We start from the raw sequence: 27,602 nt of genomic DNA, 5'->3' as shown, positions 1-27,602 counted from the left end.
CAAGGAAGCGCATTCTGGTAGACTGGAAAACACAACAGTCCCAGGACTTTTATTTTGCGAGCCCTGTAATTAATTAACTGTAAAGGAGAGTAGTCTTCAATCTGCTTATCACATTCTGTATAATATCACACCCTACCAGTATTACACACTAATAGTAATTGAGAAAAGCAGGTGAACATTTTTTGAAGCCATGAGATAAATGCTATTCCTCGGTGTACCCGGGATCAGATTTATGAAGCAAAACAGCAAGAATAAAATGAAAGCTTCATATAAAAATCATAATAAAAAGACCTCATAACAGAGCAAGCTACTCGTGCATTTCATTTTACAAAGAAATAAAGCTGAGGTTGTTATGCTCAGAATTCTCGTAACATGGGTTTACGTAATCTATGGTGACATGCCATAACACACTTAACATGTCATCTTATCTTACGTGTCTAAAGGGACACTCCAGGGCGTAAACTGGACTGCACGTCTAAAAGAAATTTCCCAGAACTCTCCGCAGGCTTTGCATGTGTTTTTTTTATTGCCATGCTCCAAAAGGAGTAAAAAAAAAAAAAAAAAAAACAGCAGTATGTGGAATTACGTGTTGGCTTGAAAAAAAACTGGTTTGGTTAGCATTATTCAGTTTCAAAGCAGAAGCGTTATCTACTCAGGGGTTTGTGGTTATCAAAGTTGCAACGGTTCTCATTTCTTAATAAAATCAGGCAAAAACGAGTTCAACATTTTTATTTAGCAATATAAAGGCCTTTGAAAATCATAAAAATATGGTAACAGACATTTATTAAAGCCTCTCTCACTCATGCATTATTACTGCAACCCTCCCAGAATAGAAGCTGATCTTATTTAATAAAACTGTACATTTGTTTAATGTAGCATCTCTGATTTATTGAAGTAAGTGACGGTCTTTTGACAGCTAGTAGAGTGCAGTTCATTCACTGAAATTTTTTTTAATTTTTTTAATTTAATTCCAGTTTTGGAAAAACTGTTTGAAGATAACAGTCTCTCTGCCCTGTGGTAAAATCTCCACCTGTAAGACAACAGTAATTTTTAGATTACATAATCACTGGTGAGGGGTCATGCTGCAAAGTCAAGATTTTCTATTCTTTTGCGCAATGCTCCAAAATACAACGAACATAGAATACCATCGCAAGATTACATGTTGTATGAAGTCACAACCTAGACCTATTGTAAATCACTCACCCGCGTGTTCGTGTAAGTTGGCTGTTGAAACAAACTGATTTTTACTTCTGTTTGGTTATGCAAACTAAGCCAAGCACAACTACATTAGCTCACCTGTGTTTTCATCTTGGGGTAATTCATTTGCTGAATGAAGTCATCTGCCATTTTCAGAGCGGCCCTCTTCTCTTCTGCGTTGGCTCCACTTCCTGACAAAAGAAATGCATTTTAAAACGTTTAAGCAAAGACTTTAAATATTCCCTCACCGAAGGTGCGTTTATTTGTAAATACATTAAAAGCATTATTATTGTTTAATATTACTACAATTTAAAATACCCGTTTTCTACTGTAATATATTTTAAAATGCCATTTATTTAATTGCAACTATATTTTCAGCAGCCATTACTTCAGTCTTCAGTGTCACGTGATTCTTCAAAAATTGTTAATAATCTGATTTGATGCTAAAGAAAAAAAAATATTATTATTAGTGCTAATTTAATAATTGAGTTATTTTTTTAATTGTGATACATTTGTGGGGGGTTTTTGAAGTTCAAAACAACAGCATTCATTGAACATCCTTGCGAAACAAATATAATAATATTTAAAAAATGTACACATACAGGGCAAAACAAACTATTTTAACGGTAACTTTAGTTATGACACACACACACACACACACACAAACAATTGTTCTTACCTTTCCAAACAAAGATTTTTCCATTGGCCCCATTGTCCAGGATGAAGCAGTCATCACGAACCAGCAAGTCCTTGGCAAATGGACTTTTCTCAGATACCTTGGACAACTTCATCGTCCCCGTTGCATCTGAAACCTATGAAGAATATAGTTTTCCACATGAAATGGCATGACAAGGTATGTAATACTTTTGAGGAATTTTGGATCAGATAAATGGATGTGCATAATGGGCATGGGTGAGATACTGAACAAACACACATGTACTCCTGGCTCAGTTTAGATGAATATATGCATGGCTAGCTGTGGTACCTTGTAGAGGGAGGCAGAATTGGATGCATCTGCTTGGCTGTCCGCCTCTGGAGTGCTTTCTTTCAACTCTGGCACTGGACCAAGTACCTTTTTGATTGTAACAGAAGAAAGAGAGCATTTATCCTTGGATTTGAGTGCAAAATACTTCATTTCAACAGCCTTTATGAGCATTATATTTATAGCTACTTTTAAGTCGAGATTTTAAAAAAATAAATACAAATCTACAGTCTCCAGTCACCATTTTAATTATTCAGAAAAGATGAATCACAGATTTTGGTATGGAGATAGATGTTAGAAATCTGGGTCCATATTCACAAAACATCTTAAGGCTAAAAGTAGCTCTTAAATTAAAAGTTAAAAAATTAAAAACCCTCAGGCTGTTCCAAACCTGTATGAATTTCTTTGTTCTGCTGAACACAAAAGAATATATTTAAAAGAAAAAGAGTTTGGGCTGTGTTTTGGGTCGACCTAAAACAGCCCGTTTCGTTCATACAGGTTTAAAAGCACCTGAGGGTGACTAAACGATGTCAGAAAGTTCATTTTTGGGTGAGCTATTCCTTTAAGGCTCCTCTCTATTCGTTAGTAAAAGTTTCAGTCTCAGCAGCTTTGTGAACGGGTTTTAAGAGAAAACTAAAACTAAAAACATTTGCTGCTATTTAGGAGAACTCTTAGTGGTAAGATAAAATGTTTTGTGAATACAGACTTTTTTGCTAGCGTACCAAATGCACTTTAGCACCATTTGTTGTTTCCTTATAGGTTCTGAGGGAGTTTTTAGACAAGCAAACTGTGAACCAGTCTGAGATCTCAAATAGGAATTAAACTAGGCTTCTAGAGAACTGTAAAACTAACAAAACCAGAGGTGTTTTGACATGTTGTTACCTTTAGCATTTCCTGGGTCTCTTCTCCCTCATTGATGTTAGTGATCTGGGCTTTACCGTGTCTCTCTGTGTCTCTGATCAATGTGGCGATCTCCCTCACCTTCTGCTTCTCAAAGATGTTTGCCTGAGATCCTATCCACGACACAATCGTCTGCAGAATAAAAGTCATTTATATGTTCATTTCAAATAAATGTTACATGGTTTGACATTTTGTACAAACGTATATATAACGTCCTACTGAGCCCCAAAAGTTTTATACACAGAGACATACAATCATAATCGATAGACAAATGCGCACACCTCGCCCAGGTCAAGTATAAAGCAGTCTCCTTTGTTAAAGCTCTGCCAGCTCAAATCTACTTCTTTGGCTCTGATGTTACGCTTCCCTTTGATTTGGTATAACCTCTGAACGGGTCCAGATCCAGACTGTGATTTCCTGAAGCCAGACTCCACACCTCCCTCCTGTAGAAGCAAAAGAGCAATTATACATACAGCACACATGTAAAGATTACCTCAAGAAAAAAAAAAAAAAAAAAAAAACTCATTATGATGCTACCCTTCCAAAAATGCAGCTTTGTACCTTTCATCCTGTGTGATTGTGTGTGTCTCACCTTATAGCTGACACCTCGGGGGAAGAGGTTCATGAACTCTGGGGACTCGTAGCCTTGAACTTGTCTGTGCTGGACCGGATCTCCAGCCAGGAAGTTATCCAGCTGTGTAGCTAACATGGCACAAGCTACCTGCTCATCACGAGATGATTTCTCTCCTAAAAAAAGGTGAAAGAAGACGACGGCTACTGAGTATATATTTATTTATTTATTCATTCATAATTTAGTTTGCAATCTTGCTCTTTTACAAGCCACTAAAATGTAAGTGAATACAGATAAGGGAAGGCAGCTAAATAATTATGTCAGCATGATTGTATGCTGGAAATGATGTGTATGCTAACACTTGCACAATTCTGCCCTTTGTGAGATGCCACCAACACAACCACTTCCCCTTTTTGCACAACAGACTTTGAGCAACAGTTTTTGGGTCTGATAAACCAGATGTTGAGCCGTTTTGACCTAAATGAAAAGCAGTTTGTGGTAGAACTTAATTGCCAATCATAATTTTGGCTTTCAAATGAAAAGATTGAGATTGACTGATTAAAGTTTTGCATTCGGTTTCGCAATGATGCTCTTGTTTAGTCTTGTGTTAAACCGAGCACCACCCTCTTTTTTCACAGTGGTGAGGTTTTGGCCCTTGCTAAAATGTTCCGTACTTTTGAAAGTTAATAAATAATACTTTAACCTTTTTGCATTTTGTCTGTTAAATTATACTTTCAGGGAAGCAGACTTTTAAAAGACCTCAAACTGTTCAACAACATGATGTTTAAAAACATAAAAAGAAATTGTGAAATTATAATTAATTTTAAGAACACTGTGTTTTTCATGTAAATTATACTTTAGATTCAAGGCTAAATATTAAATATGTTTTTTTTTTTACGGTAGCAGTTTTTTTTCCATACTATGAAGTCGATGGCTACCGTCAACTGTTTGCTAACCAACATTTTTCTAAATATCTTCTTTTGTGCTCAACAAATGAAAGAAACTCATAAAAGGCATAAATTAAGCAGCCCTTGTTTGTTGCAGAGCCAAAAAATGAACTGGCGCTATGCACACCATCATACTTAAAGAGGTCTGTAGATGTACATGATGGTACGTGCAAAAGGATCATGAATGAATGATATGATGGGGTTAGGAACTGAGATCAGGTATTCTAACTAATGAAGAGATGGGGGTGTTTATGGATGAGGCATGACTAACGAGAATGCATGGGAGAAGATGGGCTCATCATGCTGACAACCAGCCTAGTGTTACCTAAAGCACCGGATACACCATAAGACAATAGACCTAACTGAAGTCCTGTCACAGGCCTGCTGAAACATTAATGCGCTATGAAAACACCCGCCCATGCCTTTTCCCTTGGGACTCTTCCCTCTTCATTCCTCTCTCATGTGGATCAGCCGTTCTATCCCATCTTTCTGTGTGCTCACTCAGACCGGGTCAGGCCCACTCGACTGACTGATCAAGCGTAACATTTAACTCAGCAGGCTATTGTCTCTCCATTGTCTTTCAGACCCCATACTCTGCTACATGATGAGAATGATTCTGACCGACCCTGACTCTTAACGTTCGGGACGTTTTTCTTTTAACTTGCATTTTATTTTATTTAAATGCTGATCACAATTACGTCACACCAGTGTTTGTGTAGTCTTGTTTGTTCTGTCGAGAATAATAAACATAGATATTTATAGAAAAATAATAAAATGGCTGCATCATTAAATCATCCTCGTGTTCCAAGGATCTATTTTTTCAGCCATCATCTCACCGATCCACATGTGGAGGTCTGCTCCTTGGTCACCCCGGTTGTCCAGCACAAGGTAGGAGTCACCGTTGAAGAAAGCCCCCACCTCAGCTTGGGCGAGAGGAACAGCCTTCATCTTCTCCACTCGCCAACATCTCAGTCCTGGCTGTCTGACCTCATCCCCAAACTGTCCTGGAGCGGCCTGGAATGGGAGCATTCTGCAGAGAAATAGATAGAGATGACAAATCTATTTGTCTGAAAAAGAACATACTGCATAACAGGAAATGTTCGTTTTCACACATTGATGTAGTTTGTTTTTCCACCACTGTCTCACCGTCCTACATTATAAAAACCTGCTAGTCGTTTAGCTTCTCCATCATAGCTCTGCTCCTCTCAACAATTTGCCAACAGAGCTATCAGTTAAAGACTGTCGTTATCTGATTGGTTCTTTGACCTGCCAGTAATCTGACTACCAAAACACATGTGGATCCTAGAAATTGGTTTGTTTAGACACCGCAGTGTAATGGCAACACGCACGAAAACATATGTAGATTCCAGCAAAGTGCTGCCAAAGAAACATTCAAGACACTTAAGGTGTGCCAGCCTGAGGATGAAGGCATCCACAGCAGAGTTTTTGTTCCCTCCTAAGATTTCTTAATTTCCTTCCTTGGCGTTATTCCTTTTTTTTTCTGAACTGCATAAGCCAATAATAATAATGAAAATAATTATAACAACAACAACATTTAAATTTTAAACTTTTAAGTTTAAATCTGTTTTTGTTAATCGATATTAATGGTCAGCATAGAATGGAAACCAAATCAATCACTGGTGTTATTAGATGGCATATCATCTTTGAGAGACATGTGGATTTACAACATAAATATTGGATTTGCAAAACAATTGGCATGGTACAAATAAATCAATCAGTCTAATTAAGCTCCTCTTGTGAGCTCTAGAACAAGGCTGCATTACTTCACTAAAAAAAGACTGTAAAAGAAGAGGTCTCAGAGGCCCGTGTTATCTTATGTCACTCCAAGACATCCCATAGCGAAAGCCAGACACGTCCAGGTTCACAATGACAAAGAATATTCCCTCATAGTCACCGTTGTCAACACAAATAGCTATGACAGTTTAAAATATGCAACCCCTCCCTCTTTATCGGTTCAGTTCAGCAACATTTTCTATTTAGTCACCATTCGGGCATGGCACGTCATAAATACAAGGAATCACTAGCGGAGAAACTACCCCTCATAAATGATTCACTTCATGATACAGATTTTATAATTAGCTTCAAGAATTTCCAAGATATGCTATATTTAAAATTCCTTAGTTAGTTAGCAAGTGTCAGTTCTCAAGAAAGATTATGTAATGAGAAAGAAGTAGCAAGCCAGACAGTTTCAGTCATAAAATGTCATCAAAACCTTTTCAAAGTGATCATATGTGCTCTACCACACTTCATCATATTTTGTTTACTTGCTCGTATGAAAGCCATAGATGAAGCTATTAATCTGATTAAAAAAAGAAGTTATACGTACAATGTAACAATGTAACACCCCACCCTCACAGTACAGCAAGGTGTAAAACAGGAATTAATTCAGGCTTCTCGCGGAAGCAGATGTGAAAGTGTCTCAAAGCGGTCAAAAATGTCTTTGAGGATTGTTTTCAGACATGTTTTCTTAACACTCCTCCCGTTTCCTCATTGGTCAACAAACAAATGCTGCCCTATCTGCCACGCCATTGGTTGACTGAATGTCGCTATTGTGATCAGTATTCAGTGTTCGAGATTCGAGTTTAAGTGAGCCTATAAATGGTTTACTTGCAGTTTAGTTTAGTCTCTGTATTAAGTAGTGTATAAACAGATTAAAAAAAATAAAATCTTTTAAATATTTGGAAGAGTGACCAATGCTGGGATTGCACTGAAACCCGTAATATGTTAACACACAGGTACAAAGGTACAGAGTAGGATTAGTGGAATGAGGGCCCATGCGCATAATGTGAAGACAGCGATGACAACACAAGCTCACAGTCTCCCTTGAGAAGTAAAGAGCGCACTCGAAACTAAGAAACACACTTGTCCACTTAACTGTAAAACTCCTTCGGCCTGCTCCGGCATGCTTTCTGAGTCCGGCTCCATTCTGCCTGTTCCAGTTTGTGTGTGTGTGTGTGTGTGTTGAGTTTACCTGGCCTGGTTAGCTTATATGTGTCCAGTAACTGGACACGGGGGAATAATCCGAGCGGCCCTGCCGAGGACGCCCCACACCGAGGAGAGTCAGGTTGCCTGACAAACGCTAAACACTAGCGTGATAATTACTGCGAGGCACCATCCATCTTTCCTCCACTCATCAGAGGGAGTTGATGGAGGAAACACGGTAAAACATGGCTTTTGTTTCGAAGACAAAAAGTTGGAAATTTTAGAAGATCTCAACCAGTGGTAGAACCACAGCCTACACAAAACTATTATCACGTCAAGACAGTTATTCATTCATTTTTTATTATCATTTATTATTTTGACACCCTTATATTTATTCATTTTATTTCTATTAAAATCTCTGTATTGGCCTACTGGCTCATTCAAATGACCGGTCAATGTAGACTAAAAATGGGTTTTCAAAAATAACGAACCAGTATAATAACCACATGCAAAACTATTTCCAAGCCAAGACAGTTACCTGTCAGAATTTTATTCGTATTCATGAGTGATTCAATTTTACATTTTTGTGGCTAATTAGCTGAAATTATATTCTTTTTTTAACACATAGGACTGGTGGCATTTAGGTTACAAAATAAATGCAAATGATTGGTCGGTGTAGCATATTTAAATGACCACACCATTATTACATAACTTACAGAAAACAAATGAAGCAGTGAAATAAGACAAATAAGATGAACAGATCAAGAAGTCGATAAGGAAAACTGATAAATCATCCGTTACATAACCTTTATCTTTGTATATGCAAAGACATGCAAGTAGATCGTGAATAGATAAACTGACCAGGACAAAGGTGGAGCCATAAAATTTTTCTAATCTAAATTATGAAATTCTTAGAAAAAACTGCAAGCAAAGTGTTGTCAAATAACAGTCACTCAATTAAGCATTTGTTTAGTTTAAAAAGAAACTATTTCTAACAGTGTAGCCTTTTAGTTTTTTTTTTTTAATGCTAAGTTGAATCAAAACGTGCAAAATATTTGACTAACTTACAAAATATTAAACATGTTTTCAAATCTAACGCCTTGGGTGCACATTTACTTTTAGAAATAAGCTAAGCCTAAGGACTAAGGTGTGGAGTTTTGGGAGTGTCTCTCTTCCTTAAAAGTTCTCTCTGCTTTAGGTTCCTTTGCTCTAAAATAAACTTAGCGAAACAGTTTTGGCACAGCCTGGTCTCGAGGGTTACGAATGTATAATCTGTGAATTTCTGAGCAGATTTACGGCGCTTACCTTGCTGCTGTCGAAGCTGGAGAACCCCGCAGAGTTTCGACAAAGAAAGGAAGAGAATTTGTGGAGGAGAGAAAAATGTACAAAAATCACTTCCTGCATTACTTCTGGCCCGGCCCCCTTGAATACACCCCTGCCTAAACAAACGGATGCTAAAAAAGGAGCAAAAAAGGCAAAGGCACAGAAAGTGACATTCGCACGTGTGTTAATCGTTCAACAAAAGCATGATGCGATTTGACTGAATTTGACTGCAGGAAGACCTGGTGTGCGTGGATTGAAAAATATTATCTGAAAATCACATCTAGCCAGAAGGGCTTCTCTTGTAACGTATACAAGGGTCACACCCAGTCAGTCACAAAGCATTCATTCCAATGTCAGGGCTTGCCCATGAAAACAAAACCAATGTAACATATAAGCCATAGTGATAGCTAAAAGTTATGTCAACATTAAAAAAAAAGCAGCTAGGAATGCAAACTGCGCCTGTGACTGATGCTTTCGTTCAGATATTCACAGAACACAGGAAATCCAGGGGCTGAACTGTGGTTTCAGTGGTTTACTAAAAACAAAAACCTGTGAGGCATAAAACGTCTGTAACATTGACTGAAGTGCCTTTGAAACGAGAGGCACGTCTGCGTAAAGAAATACACAAATAGCATATCTTCATTTACAAATTCAAAATGGGAAATTCGACAAGTGGCCTACTTACGGAAAACTGTCTTCCTATACCTTTGACAGGGCGTAAAACGGAAGTTCATCCTAAACGCACGGCCTTACTGAATCACGGGTCATGTGATACCAAACTGAAGGGAACAACAACAGGCATTTAGCAATTCGTTTCGATGCGACATCGTTCTACAGGACCTTCCTGCCAAACTTTGACAGTTAAAAAAATGAAGTCTAAGCCTAAGACGGATAATTCACCCGAACACTCGCTCATTAAATACTCCCTCTCGTTATTTCAAACCCTTACAACAGGGCTGTCCAAACTCGGTCTTTGAGGGCCGCTGTCCTGCAGAGTTTAGCTCCAACCCTAATTAAACCTGAAGCAGCTAATCAAGCTCTTACTAGGCATGTTAGAAACGTCCGTACAGGTTTAAAGCAAATTGGAGTTAAACCTCACCTCTGCCTTTCGACCTCGGTTCATCTTCGAAACACAAGAACAAACACAATTTTTTGATTAAATAAGTGCACGAGCGTGCTGCTATAATGCGCCTTGTTTTCGAGCAAAATAATGCACGTCGAAGTTGAATATATTTTTAGCGCACAAAAATGTAATTCATGAAATTATAATTGAACCCGATTTCGAAATGGAATTTTGCAACGTTCTTGGAAACATGTCACATTACCGTAAAAAACTGAATTAAAAAGTCTTACAGATTTGTAAACACGGTGAATTACCCTCTAACTACAGTTTATTTTATATTTTGTTTTAACTTACTTTTGGGACACAACTTTTCATGTGAATTGTCACTGTGCAATCTGTTAAATCACAACTAACAGTCAGGTAAAACAAATGAACAGTTTAGTCAAACTTTTTATTTTAAGTCAAAAAAAACAAAACAAAACAGATACAGAGAATGAAGTATCAGAATGATTTCTATACAGTGGCAATTTCTCTTAATTTAAATTCTCCTTTCCGCATAAACCCGACCCAGTTATTACTCAAACTCAAGAAAACCCTGTCTTTTCCATTTATGCTTTCATGCACACACACTTGCACACTCACACACACCCTAACTGGGAGACTGGGTATAGAGTATTAACTGGACTTGTTTGAAACATCCATGAAACTGAAGGCAAACAAGGGCATTAAAGAGACTGTCAGAACTGCTCTCCCTAATGCGATCTAAGGCCTTAAATCTAAAGCTGAAATATGCAAAAGCATCAAAAATCTTTTACAAGTCAACTACCACTTTCCTGATGGAAAAGTTAGTTGGGGGAACCAGTCGCCACGTGTTCAGATTTTAAAAAGGTAACACTCAAAAAGATCTAAATGCCTCTAACGCCCGAGTCAAATCAGTCTTTGTCGCCCTCTACTGTTCAAGCACAAGATAATTCAGAATCAGATGAGAAAACTTTAGATATGAAACAGTGCATATTCGAAAGGAAACAAACCAAACTGCACCTTTCTCCCATCCCCAAGCACTTAATCCAAAAAGCAAAGCTGACCCAATGAAGCCAGCACAAAAAAAATAAAATGCTTTTCCCCAGTAAAATCACAACAGATCAATTGTAATGATGCACATGAAAAAAACAATTATACACTTATTATATTAAAGGGTTGAGTGCTGAGGACAAAGAAGGACTCGTTAGATTTGAACCTAGGTGGTTTACAAAAAAAAAAAAAGAAAAAAAAAAAAAAAAAAAGGTGCATCTTTTGTAAAGCCAGGCTCCACTGTCACTCAGGATTAAAAAAAAAAAAAAAAAAAAACCCAAAAAGGTCAATTTTACACCCCTCTGTGCACTCAGAGGTACAAGACCGCCGTTTTTTTTTCCAAGGTTTTTTTTTTTTTTATTGTAAGTTACTGGGCAGATGCGGGTGAAGGATAAGGCTTGCATCTTTTGGGGACAATTGACTAGAAAAATTGATGCCTCAAAGCATCTGTTCCCTCTCTCCAATTCTTAAAGAGGGCAATCACTACACAACACTTTTACCCATGTCACGGGCCGGCATACAGACTACAGTATTACAAGACATTTTTAATCTGCACAATATGTGTCAGCTTCAACAAGTTTCTAATAAACAGCCACTTTGAACCTCCTTTAGAAATATTTTTTTATAAGAACTCAAATTAGACAGAAAAATCAACAGTAATATTTAAACAGTTCAGATCTGGAATAAAATAATCAAAACTGGGATCAAGAGCTTATTTACACTGGGGAAGAAACTAAAAGCTGTAAAATGTGAGAGGTCAGTTTCTCCCCCTTTCTATTTACGTTATAGATATTTTTCAAGGTTTCATTTGAAACTTTTCAGATACAATCCACTGTTTTCTGTTTGAAGGCTTTTGGCAATACTTTCCTTTACATCCAACACTGAATTTGAGAAAAAAAAAAAGGGAGGCAGAAATGACTGAAAGGAAAGATCTTTCTCCTCCAAAAGCAGTCTCTCCTGCATCTTTCCACCAATTTTGAGAAATAGTTCTCCTTCTAAACATAGTGCGACCAAAGCGGTCTATACAAAGGCAGCCTCGTTTGGCTTGTAGTTCAAACCTCTAACCTAAAAGATGCAACCACTGAAGCCTGTTTAGTGAGGCTATTTAAGAACAATTCATTAAGTCCAAGAGAGAAACATCAAAAATGAGGATGTCACATGTGGGATCCCAGGTTCCTTAGCCTTCCCTGTAAATCACAGCAACCCCAGGTGAGGGGCTTTCCTTCAGTCTTTATCCCAGGGTCAGAGTGCCCATAAGGGAAGTAGGACAAACCCCGGCACCAAGCATCTTTAATTATTTTCTTCATCGCTGTCATCAGGGCTGATGGCTGGGCTGTAGGTTGGAGAGGTGGGGCTGTAGCCGGGGGAAGTGGGGCTGTAGGTGGAGCCCTTGGGACTAGTTGGAGAGTAGGTAGGGGATGTAGGCGAGTATTTTGGAGACGTTGGAGAGTAAGTCGGAGAGGTGGGGGAATATTTGGGGCTGGTTGGGGTGTAGGTAGGAGAGGTTGGAGAATAAGTAGGGGAAGTGGGGCTGTACTTGGGAGTAGTTGGGGAGTAGGTTGGAGAAGTGGGACTGTATTTGGGTGAAGTGGGAGAGTACTTCGGGGAGGTGGGGGAATATTTGGGGGATGTTGGTGTATATTCGGGAGAGCTGGGACTGTAGGAGGGGGAGGTGGGGGTGTATTTTGGAGAGGTGGGGGAGTAGGATGGAGAACTTGGGCTGTAAGAAGGCGAGCTTGGGGTGTAGGTGGGAGATTGTGGGGTGTAACGTGGACTGGATGGAGAATAGGACGGTGAAGTCGGTGAGTAAGAAGGAGAGGTGGGAGAGTAATTGGGACTGGTTGGGGTGTAATTGGGAGAGGTGGGAGAGTAGGAAGGTGAGGTGGGGCTGTAAGATGGAGAGGTTGGAGAGTAACTTGGTGAGGTGGGGGTATAGTTGGGTGAAGTGGGACTGTAGCTCGGAGATGTTGGGGAATAGGATGGGGAGGTTGGAGAGTAGCTTGGAGAGGTGGGAGAGTAAGACGGGGAGGTCGGGGAATAGGATGGAGATGTTGGGGAATAAGAAGGAGACGTGGGGCTGTAACTCGGGGAGGTTGGGCTGTAGCTGGGAGATGTTGGGCTATAGCTGGGGGACGTTGGCGAGTAGGATGGTGAAGTAGGGGAGTAAGACGGAGAAGTCGGCGAGTAAGAAGGTGAAGTTGGAGAGTAGCTTGGAGATGTTGGAGAATAAGATGGCGACGTTGGAGAGTAGGAGGGTGATGTGGGTGAGTAGGACGGAGATGTGGGGCTGTAGTTCGGACTGGTGGGTGAATAAGATGGTGAAGTCGGAGAGTATGACGGAGAGGTTGGAGAATAACCAGGGCTCTGTGGGGTATATCCACCAGGAGAGCGAGGCTCGTAGGCAGGAGAAGTTGGAGAGTAATTTGGAGACAAGGCTCCTGTAGAGAAAAAAAAAAAAAAACAAAGGGGAGGAAAAAAATAAAAAATTAAGCAGCCGTTTGCTTTGCAATTACAACCAAGTTAACTAAGGCCATTATATTTAAAAACAGAACAAGATCAAAATAGACAGTAGAAGAGACCTGGTGAAGGGATATAAGGGCTAGCTGGTCCAGGGGATCCAGGAGAACCAGGAGTAGGAGACCAGGCAGGAGAATAACCAGGCGAAAAGCCGCTAGCATCAGATGCAGCACTGGGAGAGAAGCCTGCAGCACCTGGTGTCATTCCACTTCCTGTATGGGAAAAAAAATAAATAAATTAAAATCGGATAAACATACAAAAGGTAAATGCATTACAAATGAGGTGGCAGTAAAACTAATTATGTAACATTTCTTCACTCACCAACACTGGGAGACCAAGCACCATATGCAGGAGTGGCTCCTGTGTTCCAGGGAGTCATGGCAGGAGACATGCCACTCATGGGGCTGGGAGCAGAGCCAAAGAACATACCTGTGGCTGTGGCGGTAAAAGCAATAATTAAGTTTAAATTTGGGGGAAGAGCAAGGTTTAAGCATTTAAAATGAGAACCAAGTTTGACTTACGTCCTGCAACACTGATACCAGGAATGTTGGTGGGAATCTCCATACCATACTTGCACTTCTCAGCATCTAACAACAGGTCAAAGCAACCAGTGCCTGCAGGAGCCAGCTGTCCCAGCATGATATTCTCAGACACTCCTTTCATTGGGTCACATTCTCCATGAGATGAGGCTTCCATCAACACATCCACCTAGAGAAGAAAGAGGGATAACATTTAAGACTTCTTTACAAGATCAACCTCAATACCACTTTAAAACATTAAACAGAGTCTCACCGTCTCTTCAAAAGAGCACTTCATTAAGGGTCCAGTGTCCTGCCTGTTGATACCATGACGAGTGATGGCCATCAAGTGACCCCTACAGGTCATCGTGTCACACAGCAAGGCAAGATGGCGGTAGTTAACATAAGAACCGTCGAAGGAGATGACATGGTACAACTCTCTTTCCAGAGCCTTACGCACAGCCTCAATACCAAGAACCTGTTGAAGAGCAGACATTTCTGAATTTGATCCGAGGACCCCATAGGTTCTGATTTTTTAGATGAGCTTTTGAACAATTCTTACAGTGAAAATCTCCACAATGTCGTTGGATGTGGTTCTGACAGGGTCCACATCCTTCTCACTGAGGACCCTCATGAGACTGACTCCATCGGTTTCCAGGATCCACTCCTGCAAAGCTTTAAACTCTCCTTCTTCTGTGATGATAATTTTCTTCTTGTTGTCAGTCTGTGGCAGATGCATGTATACCTAAAAAGGACAGGAGAAATTAAACTTGTATCTCAGTTATATGGATCAACAAAACTTGAATGTGTCCTGTATGTAATTATATATTTCAGGTCTACTCAAGTGAAGTTAAATCGTGTCTAAAGATACCTTGCTGATCTGCTCAATGCCTTGCAGTGTCATGTCTGTCAGCATGTTGGATTCAATGCAGCGAAGGAAGACATCGTCATCCATCTTATCCACTACCTCCTCATCCTGGACACAAGATTAAACATTTATGATTCAACATTGAGAAAAGAGGCCAGTTACCTACTCCAACAAAAATTCAAGTTAGAATGAATTACCTCTTGAAACTTGTTCTCATCACTATTCATGATGCGGATTCGCAAAACCAGTTTCTCAGCATTGTCATCATTGAAGATGCAGTTAAGGTCATCACCAAATCCTAGGACACAGATTAAATTTAGAAAACTAAACATCAACATCCCTTCCGTTTGCCATTTTAAGTGTTGCATCAACATGCATTTATTTAATATTAATAATCTCAAGCACACCTGCATTGATCTTCTCTGCGATCTGCTCCATAGTCAGCTTACGGTCAGTCATGTGTTTGCGGTCAAGCTCGATACGCAGCAGCCAAGGTGAAATGCGGGTCACGTCGAAGTCAGGCATCTCATAGTACACATTGACCCACTCCTGATCCTCAGTCACCACAGTGTTCTGTGGGTTGGGGTCATAATAAATGGCTGTGTTGGCAGTGACCTTGCGCAGGGTTGTGTGCTCCAAACGACACAGGATATCTTTGGCCCTCTCTGCGTCACGGGCCGCTTGGCCCAGGAGAAAGACTGTCAAGGAGGGGGTCTTGGGTCGCTTGGAGATGTTGATAAGCTCTTTGAGTCGAGGCACACCGAGAGTGACGTTTTTGGCGGACACACCGGCGTAGTGGAATGTGTTCAGGGTCATCTGAGTAGCAGGCTCTCCAAGAGACTGAGCAGCCAGAGCACCTACCATCTCACCAGGGTGAGCCTGAGGAAAACAAAGATTTCAGCTTCAGTCAATTAGACAAAACTATACTACTCCCCATTTTGTCATTTTTGCTGGTGCAGTGAACAAGCATGCGTTACTTACAATGGATTGGTTAAATTTGGTCTCTATCTCTCCCAACAGCCAATCAAAAGCCTCTGTGCTAAGACGGAACTCTTCAGTCATTCTCTTGGAGCACAGGGTAGAGCGCAGGTGGATGTTGAACAGCAGAGTGGCGTTCTCCTGGGCTTGCCTGCTTAACTGGTCATCACCATTTACGATCACCAGTTTCTTACTCAACTCACGAACTCCTGCATTTATAAATAAAAATGATCAAAATACAACACCTGAAGCCCACTCCAATAATACAATAAAAAAAAGGGTGGTACCACAACCATAAAATGACATAAAACAGCCATATTGCTTAGGGCTACATAAAATCATCTCTTAAAAAGGTGCATGAGTTTGGCATCATGTCTTCAGTCAACATATACAAAGACGTTAAAGTGGCCTTTATAATCAGCTTGCACAGGTCTGCCACAAGACAGCCGTAAGCTATAGGGATCAGTCGTCAGCAGGCTTTATTTAGCTTCCACAAGCAGGAGTCTTTATTTAGCTGAGAGACCCGCTCATATGCAGACAGCCTCAAGTCAGCTAAAGAGGTGTACATCAAAATAAAAAAAAGTTAATAAAAAAAAATTGTTATGAGACCTAAATAAAATCCCTTCACAGGCTTAAAGTACACAACCCACCTTCCACTACTCGTACTGGGTTGAGGTCAGTTGGTGTTCGAGGATTGATGCGGAAAATCTTCTGAGCATTCCAGATCATTCTAGCCAAATTGCACGGTAGTACCACCTATGAAAAAACAAGGCATGGTCTTATGACAATCTACAGAAGTGTGCAAATACTGTGATATAATTAACATGGTTGTAAAATAAAAATCCTAACCAAAGGGCATATAGATATTAATGAAGGTACTCTTAAGGGTCAGACCTTGCTGTCGCCTGTGGGGAAAATGGCCCTCAAGATCTCTCGGTCTTCCCTCATCTTCTCAAACTCCCTCTCTAGAGCACTTTGGACGTGGGCATTGGTCATCACATCTTTCACCACATCTTCCTGTAGAGTGCGGCGAAGAGCTCTGTCATTGGTGTAGTCAAACTTGAACCTGTGCAATTAAAGTGAGACAAAACGTTAAACCAGTGACGTTAGTCAGTTGAGCTGATCAACAATGACCTGAGACGTATGGAAAACAGACTCCTAAATAGCTTACTATCCATATCCTTGTTGATCTAGAGTTAATACTGCTATATTGATTACATTAGTTAAAATTATTGGCAATATCACTTTCTAACAAATACGTAACACAACAGAACTCACTTTTTCTCAAAGGCTTTGTTGGACGGCTTAAGGGTAGCCATGTTTTGGAACTCGACAGCTTCTCCTGCCAGACCATCCTCTCCATACCTCAGCTGGACAACTTGGTTAATGGAGTTTCTGACAGTAGCATCATACTTGACCATAACAGACTCCATAGACTTGATCAGACGGCGCTGAATATAACCTGAAGGAATACAAGTTTTATCAAAATTCAAGACAAATGTCAGCCGTTAACAAAGACTAATCTGACAACTGCACAATCTAGTCTCTAAGTGACATGTGGCAAGTATTCCAATTTAAAGTTCAGATTACATTTTGTATTTACCCCTCAATATCTACTCAGTCCATTACCTGTCTCAGCAGTTTTGACAGCTGTGTCGATCAGACCCTCTCTGCCTCCCATGGCGTGAAAGAAAAACTCAGTTGGTGTGAGACCGGCCAGATAGGAGTTTTCTACAAAGCCTCTACTTTCTGGACCATAGTCATCTTTAATGAAATGAGGGAGGGTGCGGTGCTTGAAACCGAAGGGGATTCGTTTACCCTCCACGTTCTGCTGTCCCACCACAGCAATAACCTTAACAGGTGAAAAGGAAGAACAGATATGGAGAGTTAAAATTCTGATTAAGCCCCTTTTAAATAAATAAATAAATAAATAAATATTTTTTTAAACTCTTAAGATTCAAACACCATCCACTGTCTTCTCTTACCTGAGAAATGTTAATTTTAGAGCCTTTTGAACCAGCCACCACCATGGATTTGAAGTTGTTGTACTCAGACAATGACTTCTGGGCTGAGGATCCAGTCTTGTCTCGAGCATCGTTCAGAATGCGGTTGACCTGGTTCTCGAAGGTCTGTCTCAGAGTGTTACCTGGGGTGGGCTCCAACTCATTGTTGTGGGCTTTCTCAATGACCTGTGGAAAAAAGCATGATGAACAACTGCATTCATATATGAAAGCAATAATCTGTTATATTTATCAATGAGCAAAGATATCAACTCACCTCTATCACATCCTGTTTGGCCTTCTTAATTGTGTTCTGAATGTCTTGATATGTCGCCTTATCGGCAATGGAGTCTCCAATACCAATAGAGTGACCTGAAGCAGACAAGATAAATAAATAAAAAGATCAAAAAGATTTTGGATCCAAACATTCAGGCTTTTTTTTTCCTTTTACCCTCAATTAGGAGCCAGTTGTTGACAACAGTCTGGATGTTAGAATAGAAGAGTCGTGTAATGTCATGGCCCATCTCAAGGTATGAGATATGGACAAGAGAGCCAGCTGAGGTTCCCAATGACTTCTTGCACAGGATGCCCATGATCAGCTCACCATTCTCCACAATCACCTGCAAAACGAGATGAGCAAATTAAAGTTTATGCAGTTTTGTTCTCAAGAACTACATGCACATTTGGGTTGCACTACTGTACCTTAGTGTCTCCAGGGGAGATGTTTTTGTAAGGGCCGCTGTCCTCTTCATCAGGGTGAGTACTGTGCGTACGGATGGCATTAATGTGCCCTGGGATGATCAGGCTGAAGATCTGTTTGCCAGTCCAGAGAGGTCGAGGCTTCAAGATTGCTGGTTGGGGCACTTTGCCATCCCATGTGGAGAGAAACATGAGGAGGTTCATCACCTCACCCTAAAACAAAGCACATAAAATTACTTAATGAAAAAAAACAACAACAACAACAACAACATGTACTTACACAACCTAGCATTTCATTACATTCAAAATTTGGTACCAAGGCTTTGTAAACTCACCCTCTCCAAGAAAACATCTCTCTTGGTGAACTTGCGCACAGCTGTCAGTGTGTCCTGCACAATACCCATGACTGGTCTGTTGGACTGTGGTGTGACAATCATACGAGGCACCATGGCCAGCTCTTGGATCTCAGCACGGGTCTCCAGGGACTGTGGCAAGTGCAGGTTCATCTCATCACCATCAAAGTCAGCATTGTATGGGGTTGTCACACTACAAGTGAAAGGGAAAGTCTTTTAAGTCAAAAACCTTTATATTAGAGCAACTGTGCTAAATCTTAACATTCATTTTCTATGCAGATTTGTAACAATACAATCTATGTAAATGCACCTGAGGTTGAGTCGAAATGTTGACCAAGGCAAGATTCGCACTCTGTGGCCCATCATAGACATTTTGTGCAACGTAGGCTGTCTGTTGAACACAATAATGTCTCCATCACACATGTGTCGTTCAACCTAGAAAAAGAAACAACAACAAGGCTTTAAATGCGTTGCTCACTGTAACTGAAAATTACAATTACATTCTTACCTAAAATATATGAAAAAGACTGACCTTGTATCCAATCTGAAGGTGAAGGTCACTTGGTTTAGGGTGGAATCGCAGGTCAATTCTGTCCCCGTTGTCACGGATGATATATTTGGCTCCAGGGTACTGACTGTTACCTCTCCTCACAAGCTCTTGGAGTCTGTAAAGTTAAAAGGGAAAACAACAATTAAGAATAATCTGAGAATACTGTGTTACAGAGAGCTCTCAGAGAGCACATTTTGTAAGCGAGATGTGTATTCAAAAAGAAAGAAAGAATAAAAAGTAATATTACCTGTCAATGTTAAAGGGTGTGACAATCTCAGGGAAGGTCATGTTTGCAGCGATGGAACGAGGAACGCCCACCTGGTCAATCTGCAGGTTGGGGTCAGGTGTGATGACGGTTCGGGCAGAGAAATCTACACGCTTCCCCATCAGATTTCCTCTGACACGTCCTTCTTTACCCTTTAGCCTCTGCTTGATAGATTTCAGTGGTCGACCAGACTTTTGCATTGCCTAAATAAAGACCAAAATATATTTTCCCGATTGTCCCCACTCATAACATGCATAACTGCAGATCAATTAACTGTTTAAACTGGCAACATCAAGGAGTCCCGCAGCACTATTAACAACAAACAAAACCATTATATTCCATGTAAATATGACAACAACAAGAACAGTTGAGAATGTTAATAATTCTATATTTAAACATTTTTTTTAGGGTTTAGTGTAAATCTTACCCTAGGTAGACCTGGCAGTTCATTGTCTACCATGGTGGCCACGTGGAACTGAAGCAGCTTGACATCCTCTGCTATAACATGTGCTGCAGCTCCACTCTGTTCATTTCGCTTCAGCTGGTTATTGATCTTCACAATGTCAGCCAACTTGTGTGTTAAATCATCCTAGGGAGGAGGGGGGAAAAATGTAAATAAATCTAATCGCTATGAGTACTATACAATACAACAAACTTCTTTCCCACTGTTTAATAAGGAATGTTAACCTGGTTTCTAGCAGAACCCTGCATGACCACAGCTGGTCTGACAGCAAGAGGTGGCACAGGCAACACTGTGACAATCATCCACTCTGGACGGGCGAATTTGGGGTCCATGCCCAAGATCATGTCCTCTTCATCCGAAATGCGTTTGAAGATCTCATGCACACGTTCAGGGCTGAGGAGAATCTTCTTCTCCTGCGAGTCTTCATTCACGTGTTTCCACTCTGCATAAAGCTCCAGGCCAGAACGACGGATACGTGGCTGGTACCTGCCACAGCCTCCATGACCCTTGAGAAATCCAAGTTTTACAAATCAGTTTTAAAACTTAGTAAGCTGGAAAGTTTAAAATTGTCCAGTGCACTTAAGGAATTTCATGCCAGTACCTTCTCTTTGGTGAGGTCTTCTTCGGTCTCCTGCTGCTCCACTCCAAACTTGTTGTCCATCTCTTCTCCTCCCTCGCAGATGTTTTTGCCTTTACAGAGGTCATAGACATGGGTCAGACGCTTCCGTGGCTGCCCCTTTGACTTGGCCAAGATGTCTTTGATTTTCGGATTGTTCTGGGTAAAACAAAATTAGGAGAAGTTAAAATTAAATAACACAATTTGACCTAAAAAAGCAGATTAGAGGAACCAGAGAGATTTTTAATGAAAAACCACAACAAAAGGCAAACTGAAAAAAATGGCATACCGCATCCACAAGAAGTTTTGAACAGAAGAAACAGACACATCGGAGGACCTTCATGATCTTTGTGATGAAGCCAACATGAAAGACTGGCTTAGCCAGCTCAATGTGACCGAAATGACCAGGGCACTCAGTCATGTTACCTAAATGATGACAAGCAAATAAACTGAAGTTCAGCTTTACATGTTGAATACAAAGCAAGATTGATAGAAATCTGTATATAAACACACCTGCACACGTCTGGCATCTGCCTGATCTTTCAATTACCCCTTGCCGGGGGTCCATAAGTCCCCCCAGTTTAGGACGTCCTCCTTCTGTGGTCTCAGGGTACTTGATGCCCCCTTCAGTAACGGACAGCCGTTTCTGAAAATGATAAACAGCATTAAATTGTACATATTCACAAAATATTTGTACACTAAATCTACCCTCAAATAATTTTATTGTAAACACATGGGCCGCAAGATCAGCAGTAAGTATTCACTAAGCAATAGCACAGAAACAATCTGTCAAATTATGCATTTAGACATTTTTAAACGTTTTATTTTGAATTGTAACAAGGCTGTTTACTTGTTGCATTTATAAATTAATTTTTCAGATGGCACGTTGCACTCATAAAACAATAACCGCCAAAAAGTGCAAGACATTGATCAACTCTACAGTCGTTACAAAAAATCCCGAGAAAGGTTTAAGTCCTTAAAATGTTGACATTACTGAATAAAATTACTTTACATCGCTGTCTAAAGAAAACGCGTTTCAGCTCAGCTCAGAAACATGCCGTTCGCTCGTAATTTATTTCAAAACAGCTGTACCCCACGAACTGAACGTTTGTGTTTAAATAAATGAAAGCATGCAGATAAAAGTTCACATTTTATTGCCAGGGAGACATAGGGAACAATGTGGAAACTTGGGAGTAGCTCTGGGTCTGCCATGTGACTCCAAAATGGTCAAAAAGTAAACAAATCAAATACCACAACAAGTCAAAATGTCACAGCTTCAAACGAGGCTCTCCATGTCTTATTGCTATTTGTTAAAACAGGAATCGTGTAGTGTTTCTTCAACTTTCTAAACACATGCTCTTACTGAGGAAGAAGTGGCTAGCCGGCTAAGTTAGCAAAACACAAGTTCACAAAAGACACTGTATGTTAATATACGTATTTAATATGATTTTAACACGATGATGACTTGAGTAATACAATAATACTCAAAGAATTAAGAGAATACCCCCTCTCAAGAGCAAAACCTACAAGTTCATCAGGGCTGAGGACGCCGAATTGCACTCTCTTGATGAGGCGCAATGGGCATGCGCTGTCGCTGGAAGGCGGTCCGTGCATCCTGTCTATTCAAAGAGACGCGTCCTCCCCCGGCACGCCGCTTTGTAAGAAGGAACACCTCTGAAACGCCACCAAGACTCTCCTGGCACCCAATGGTGACCGGAACTTGTCCGATGGCGGTTTCCCAGTGACCACCGTATCTTGCTACTCAATGTGCTTTTAAATTTGTGTTTATATACTAGCTATTGTAGCTACGAGCTGTCCCCTTCCCTTTCCCCGATCTACACTCCAGTGCGCTCTAAGCGCATCTGAGAGAAAACTGCTCTCACACGGCTTTATATAGACTGCATGCTTTGCTACAGGTTTACACAGCCTACTTGGCAGGGGCTGAACAGTCAGGGGGCGGGTTATGGATCGCTCTCACTGTGAGTTTATTGGCCGCGAGACTGCAGCATATAAATAATTCATTAAAATCGACGCACAACCAATGAAGTTGTGCGCTTTTGGTTCCAGCCAATCATATTTAGGTGAAGGCGGGACAAATTGTATAAAGACATTCCATAGGGCCGTAAAAACCAAGGGCGGATCCGTAGGCGCATTTATCATGAATATTCAACAGCACTCGTCAATATGTAACATTATTCGTCAAACGTGTTCGTAATATTCATGAGCAGAGAGCATTTGACCAATCGCGACTAACGCTTGACGGCGGTAAAATAACTTTCTTACTGCCCGCCCTCTTTACGAGCTTTGCCGATTTTACCCGACTGATATTTTTTCACCCTCTGAGCAAAAATAAAAAAAACCTGTGCTGTTCCGTCCGTCTCGCTCTGGATCAGCTAACAGTGCTAGAAAAGAAGCTCGTGTGAGAGGCCTACACCTACCGTCGAGGATTAACGCCATTATTTTTGTTTTAAATATGTTTTTTGCGCCATTTAAATTATGAATTTACTTTTATTTTGTACGCTTATTCATATTTCTCGAAATATTTAATACGATTTTCCTTAATTTTTTTATTTCTACGGGAAAATGCAAGAATCCACGAGGTCGAGTAAAAACAATGGCTGGACGGCACGCGCTTTTTTCGGTATGATCCGCTGGAAACTCCGCTGAAAGCCTGGGGTTCCAGACAGTGCATTTTCAATTAAAACATTCGAGAAACGTTGTTGTTTTACACATTCAATGTTTTTTTAAAGCTATTTTGATCATTAGAACGCTATTGTAGCCCACTCTTAAAAAATAATAATAATTTTTACATCTAGGCCATGTTGTTTTACAAAAAGGCGCTAGCTTACATTTTCTCGTTACCTATTTTCTTGTAAATAATCGCAAATCCATAGTATTATAAATTAAATTATATCATTTAATAAGGTTAATCTAATACAGTTTGTTGCTCTCGTAATTGTTGAGTGTGATCAAGAATTTGTAGTAATGTAACTTGATGTTACCTAGCGACTGTTGTGAGCTTCTGCTAGTTTGTTAGCCGCCATTCTTTGTGGAATGGGAACATTAAACGGTACCCGTTTAAAGTTGTTTTGTCTAAACTGTTAGTTTACGTCTTTAAAGCTTTTAATGTGTATTTTTGTGTTATTGAGTATTTGGGTTCATATTAGGGTGAAGTACCAGCATTATTCGGCTACATAGTTATGGACAAAGTACATTATAGGTTACGATGTAACCTGTGTGTGCGTGTATATGTATATAACACAATGTTTTTGAAATTGTTCATATAGGTTCAGTGACATTTTTCATGCTTGATTTGTCCTCTTAGTTACATATTAATACAGTAGTATAAGAAACTAGATATACATATATTTAGAGGAACATTCATGACGATTAGCAGTTTATTTATTTATTTAAACTATTTGTATTGATCCCGGTCTTGTCTTTGTATGGTTTCAGACGTAGATGTGGCTTTTTAACCGATCATGTGTTGTATCACGTTCATATTAGCCTGTTAGCATTGAGCATGGATGGCAGCGGATATATTTACATTAAAAAAATAAGCGATTCTCTAATGTTTAAATCGTGTTCCGACTATACAATAAACAAAATATATAAGAAACATAGCTTGCTTGAAACAGAAGATTTATAGCCGAAAAGAGTTAGTTCGTAGTGGTCGTATCTACAAAGCTAATCGGATAATGGAACAAGAGCTTGGTTGTAACATTTACTCGTGTCAAACCCAAATCTTTTACCACGTTTATCCAGAAAATTGGCTTAACAGTTGAGTTTTGTGGATAAATGTGTTATTGACTCGGAAAGTGGTTTAAACTGGTTTTGGTCCCAATACGTGTAACGTTACAGTCGTCGACTCATTGTTTATTTTATGTGAATATATGTTGTCGTTGAATCGGTCTCCTCGATTAAATCGGATCATTGCTTGGAAATAACCCCAAATGAAGGTGGATCGAGGGATCTTGTCGTATATGGCGGGTACAGTGGCGGTGAGATGAACAAACATGGAGTCTGGTGCTTGTGTACTTGGGCGGGTTTACAGGGCAGAAGGGAAGCGGAGTTGCGTAACTCCAGACTAAAGTGAAACGAGCCTGAGCTAGCTAACATTAGCAGTATGTGAACCACGAAAACGAAATCACCGTGACGCAGTTATCAGATTTACGGGGGAACTATATATATTTAAGTTTTTGCAACCCGCGTAAAACGAATAGGCGAGCTGATGGTCGTTTACTTTGGGGGCAACAGATATTTTTCAGTTAAGCGTAATGACTCTTACAGTATTAATTGTTTACTCAAAACTATCACTAATTTAAACCTGTGATGGAGCACAACAGGTATACATTTAAAAATGTTAGGTATTGATCTAAATGAAGAGACAAAACAATACCGAGTATGCTTTACATCTCTTTGTATTCTAAATCTCTCTCTCTTACACACACGCTTTTTTTTTTTTTTAATTAAATTTTTGAAATCACGTGTAAGTAAATTGGTGAGCTGTCCCTTTAAATTTGACGTTGTAATGTGAGATTTGTTTCAAGTGGCTTGAATGTGTTTAACGATGTTTAATGCGTTTTAAATTGAGGTTTTCAGCAACAGACTGTAACTTGTGTACTCTGAATGGTTTGAAATCTCGTATGACGTTCATGTAAGCATTTTGCGTGTAAATAAAATTATTTGCATTGCATTCAAATTTTTGGGTTCACTTTTTAAAAAGGCTACCTACCTGAAAAGGTCCGTGTCCTTAAATTATATTTATGTGTCTGTATTAAATCAAACATTGAAATAACACGGATGTATTATGTTACCTTTTCAAGTACATATTGCTTAATATTTTGTCTTATTTACGTGAGCGCCATGTATTTCAAAACGAGCTGCAGCACCACCTTGTGGTAGGCACAACATTAATAATTATAATAAATCTGTTTGCATTTGAGCACCTCACTTATTAAGACTCCCTCTTTGGAACACTTTCACTACAGCCTTTTTTATTTTTATTTAAAAAAAAAACAAACCAAAAAAAAAAAAACGTGGCCGTGCATTTTAACACAAGACATTAAACTGATCCTAATTACTATAAAGCATTTCTCTTAAACATTTATGAAGTTTCTGTGAATTTTAACAAATCTTTGCCAAGACTAGTCTTTAAGAGGCAAGCCATTAACAAGTAACTTTTTATTCAAAGGACGTTTTGCTATTTATAACGTTGCGAAGCAATTTAGAAACGGTGTTCTTTCATGAAAACAAATACATTTCATAGCAAATATGTATAAACGATTAATACATTTGCATTAAACAACAGTGGGTGGATATACACAAAACTATTTCAGAAATTAGAGCGAAACCATAATCTTACTTTGATAGCAAATCACAAATGGATAATGACACAGTCTTGTCAGATATTACCAAAATGTCAAGACACGTTTAATACCACATGTGGTGTTATTGGATTTAGTTTTTCGTGATGTAGCCATTAAAGGCACATGCTCAAATGTTACATTATGATCGCGTTACAGTCGTGTGTGAGTGCAAGAGATGATGAGAAACTCAACTAGAAATCAGAGCAGAGACATGACCACTAGATGGAAGCTTTGAGCGCTAAACAGACACGGCTGAACGCTCGTCTTCCCTCGGCCCGTCAGGATCTTCCTCTGCCAAGCGGAAGCCACAATCAAGCAGAAAATGGGTTGTGCTTTGATCATGAGTTCTCAGGGAAGCCCTGTTGTTCCAGTTTAGTAATCACAAGGCTCCATAAGTAAGCTTGTTTGGTTTAAAAAAAAAAAAAGGAAAGAAGAAGAACAGAACATTTACCAAGGCAAAGTAATGATACGTTTTTAAGATGGTAATGACCGTGAATGGTAAAGTTTTACAAAATTAAGCTCACCAAGCCTATATTTTAATCATCAAAATGTTCTATTACATAAGACCAGGGTGAGTTAACATGACATGTTATTATGATAACTATGAAAGAGAAAATGCTAAATGTCAAATATTGAAGCAAAAAAAAAAAAAATTTTTTAAATAAAATGGAGTGCTAAAGTAATTACACTAAATAGCACTTCTCACTTAAATTACAGTTTGTCTTTGATTATCCCAAACACTGATCATCTCGAGCTTGAAATTTCAGCGGCATTCTGGAAGGGCTGTAAATGGGGTGAGTTGTGCGAGTTATAAGTTCACCTCTTAGAAACGGAAATTACACGACCACAGCAGAGGGCACACTCTTAAAGTTTCCATAAGGAAGTTTTCACATTAATGCCAGAGAAGAACTATTTTTTGGTTCACCAAAGAACCAAAAAAAATTGCTTAATAGTTTTGGTTTCCACAAAAAAAATATTAAGAAGCATAACTGTTTTCACAGCATTATTAATAAAAAAAAATGTTAACCTGAGAACCAGATCAACATATTAGAATGATTTCTGAAGGATAGTTTAACATTAATGGCTGCTAAAAAAAAAAATTAACTTTCCCATCACTGAAATAAATACATTTTTAAAGTATATCAAATAGAGAACAGTTGTAGTAAACATCTCTATGACTTGGTGGAACACAATATTAGATATTCTGAAAAATGTTTCACTGGTTTACTTGTCCATTTTTAATAAAAGGCAATGAAGTTTATTGTTGCTTTGCTTTATAATACTGATTATATGGACAATAAGCAATAACACACATTTAAAAATATTTTGTGTCCTAAAAATGGGCGGTGGGGACCTGTCCCTTTAAGTAACTTATTACTTAAAGGCATAAAAAACGAAAAAAATTCATT

The 27,602-nt window shown here is 39.4% G+C and overlaps 3 protein-coding genes across 3 annotated transcripts in view; 1 reads left to right on the top strand and 2 right to left on the bottom strand.

Moving 5' to 3' along the window:
• Positions 1-27,602, top strand: part of thrab (thyroid hormone receptor alpha b) — a 628,197-nt gene that overhangs the window by 294,374 nt on the left and 306,221 nt on the right. The gene's annotated exons all lie outside the window — the stretch shown is intronic.
• Positions 715-9,003, bottom strand: capgb (capping protein (actin filament), gelsolin-like b). The gene is made up of 9 exons (XM_043253364.1): positions 8,846-9,003; positions 5,434-5,627; positions 3,672-3,826; positions 3,361-3,522; positions 3,062-3,211; positions 2,183-2,269; positions 1,877-2,009; positions 1,297-1,388; positions 715-1,030 (listed from the first exon to the last, which is right to left on the bottom strand). The coding sequence occupies exons 2-9, from the start codon at positions 5,624-5,626 to the stop codon at positions 965-967; spliced, it is 1,038 nt and encodes a 345-aa protein (XP_043109299.1). The 5' UTR covers position 5,627; positions 8,846-9,003; the 3' UTR covers positions 715-964.
• Positions 10,359-22,673, bottom strand: polr2a (RNA polymerase II subunit A). Its single transcript, XM_043253295.1, has 28 exons — positions 22,352-22,673; positions 21,338-21,470; positions 21,114-21,250; positions 20,810-20,983; positions 20,433-20,714; positions 20,173-20,334; positions 19,728-19,948; positions 19,463-19,595; positions 19,241-19,365; positions 18,913-19,123; positions 18,581-18,790; positions 18,330-18,498; positions 18,156-18,250; positions 17,864-18,067; positions 17,508-17,730; positions 17,157-17,340; positions 16,773-16,944; positions 16,529-16,634; positions 15,882-16,087; positions 15,308-15,779; positions 15,098-15,198; positions 14,904-15,008; positions 14,595-14,777; positions 14,307-14,510; positions 14,036-14,222; positions 13,836-13,949; positions 13,577-13,726; positions 10,359-13,435 (listed from the first exon to the last, which is right to left on the bottom strand). The coding sequence occupies exons 1-28, from the start codon at positions 22,436-22,438 to the stop codon at positions 12,288-12,290; spliced, it is 5,898 nt and encodes a 1,965-aa protein (XP_043109230.1). The 5' UTR covers positions 22,439-22,673; the 3' UTR covers positions 10,359-12,287.

This window comes from Puntigrus tetrazona, chromosome 12 (assembly GCF_018831695.1).
Source record: "Puntigrus tetrazona isolate hp1 chromosome 12, ASM1883169v1, whole genome shotgun sequence".
Classification (NCBI taxonomy): domain Eukaryota; kingdom Metazoa; phylum Chordata; class Actinopteri; order Cypriniformes; family Cyprinidae; genus Puntigrus; species Puntigrus tetrazona.
Note: the sequence above shows the minus strand (reverse complement) of the source record. Positions and strands in the feature narration are given on the sequence as shown.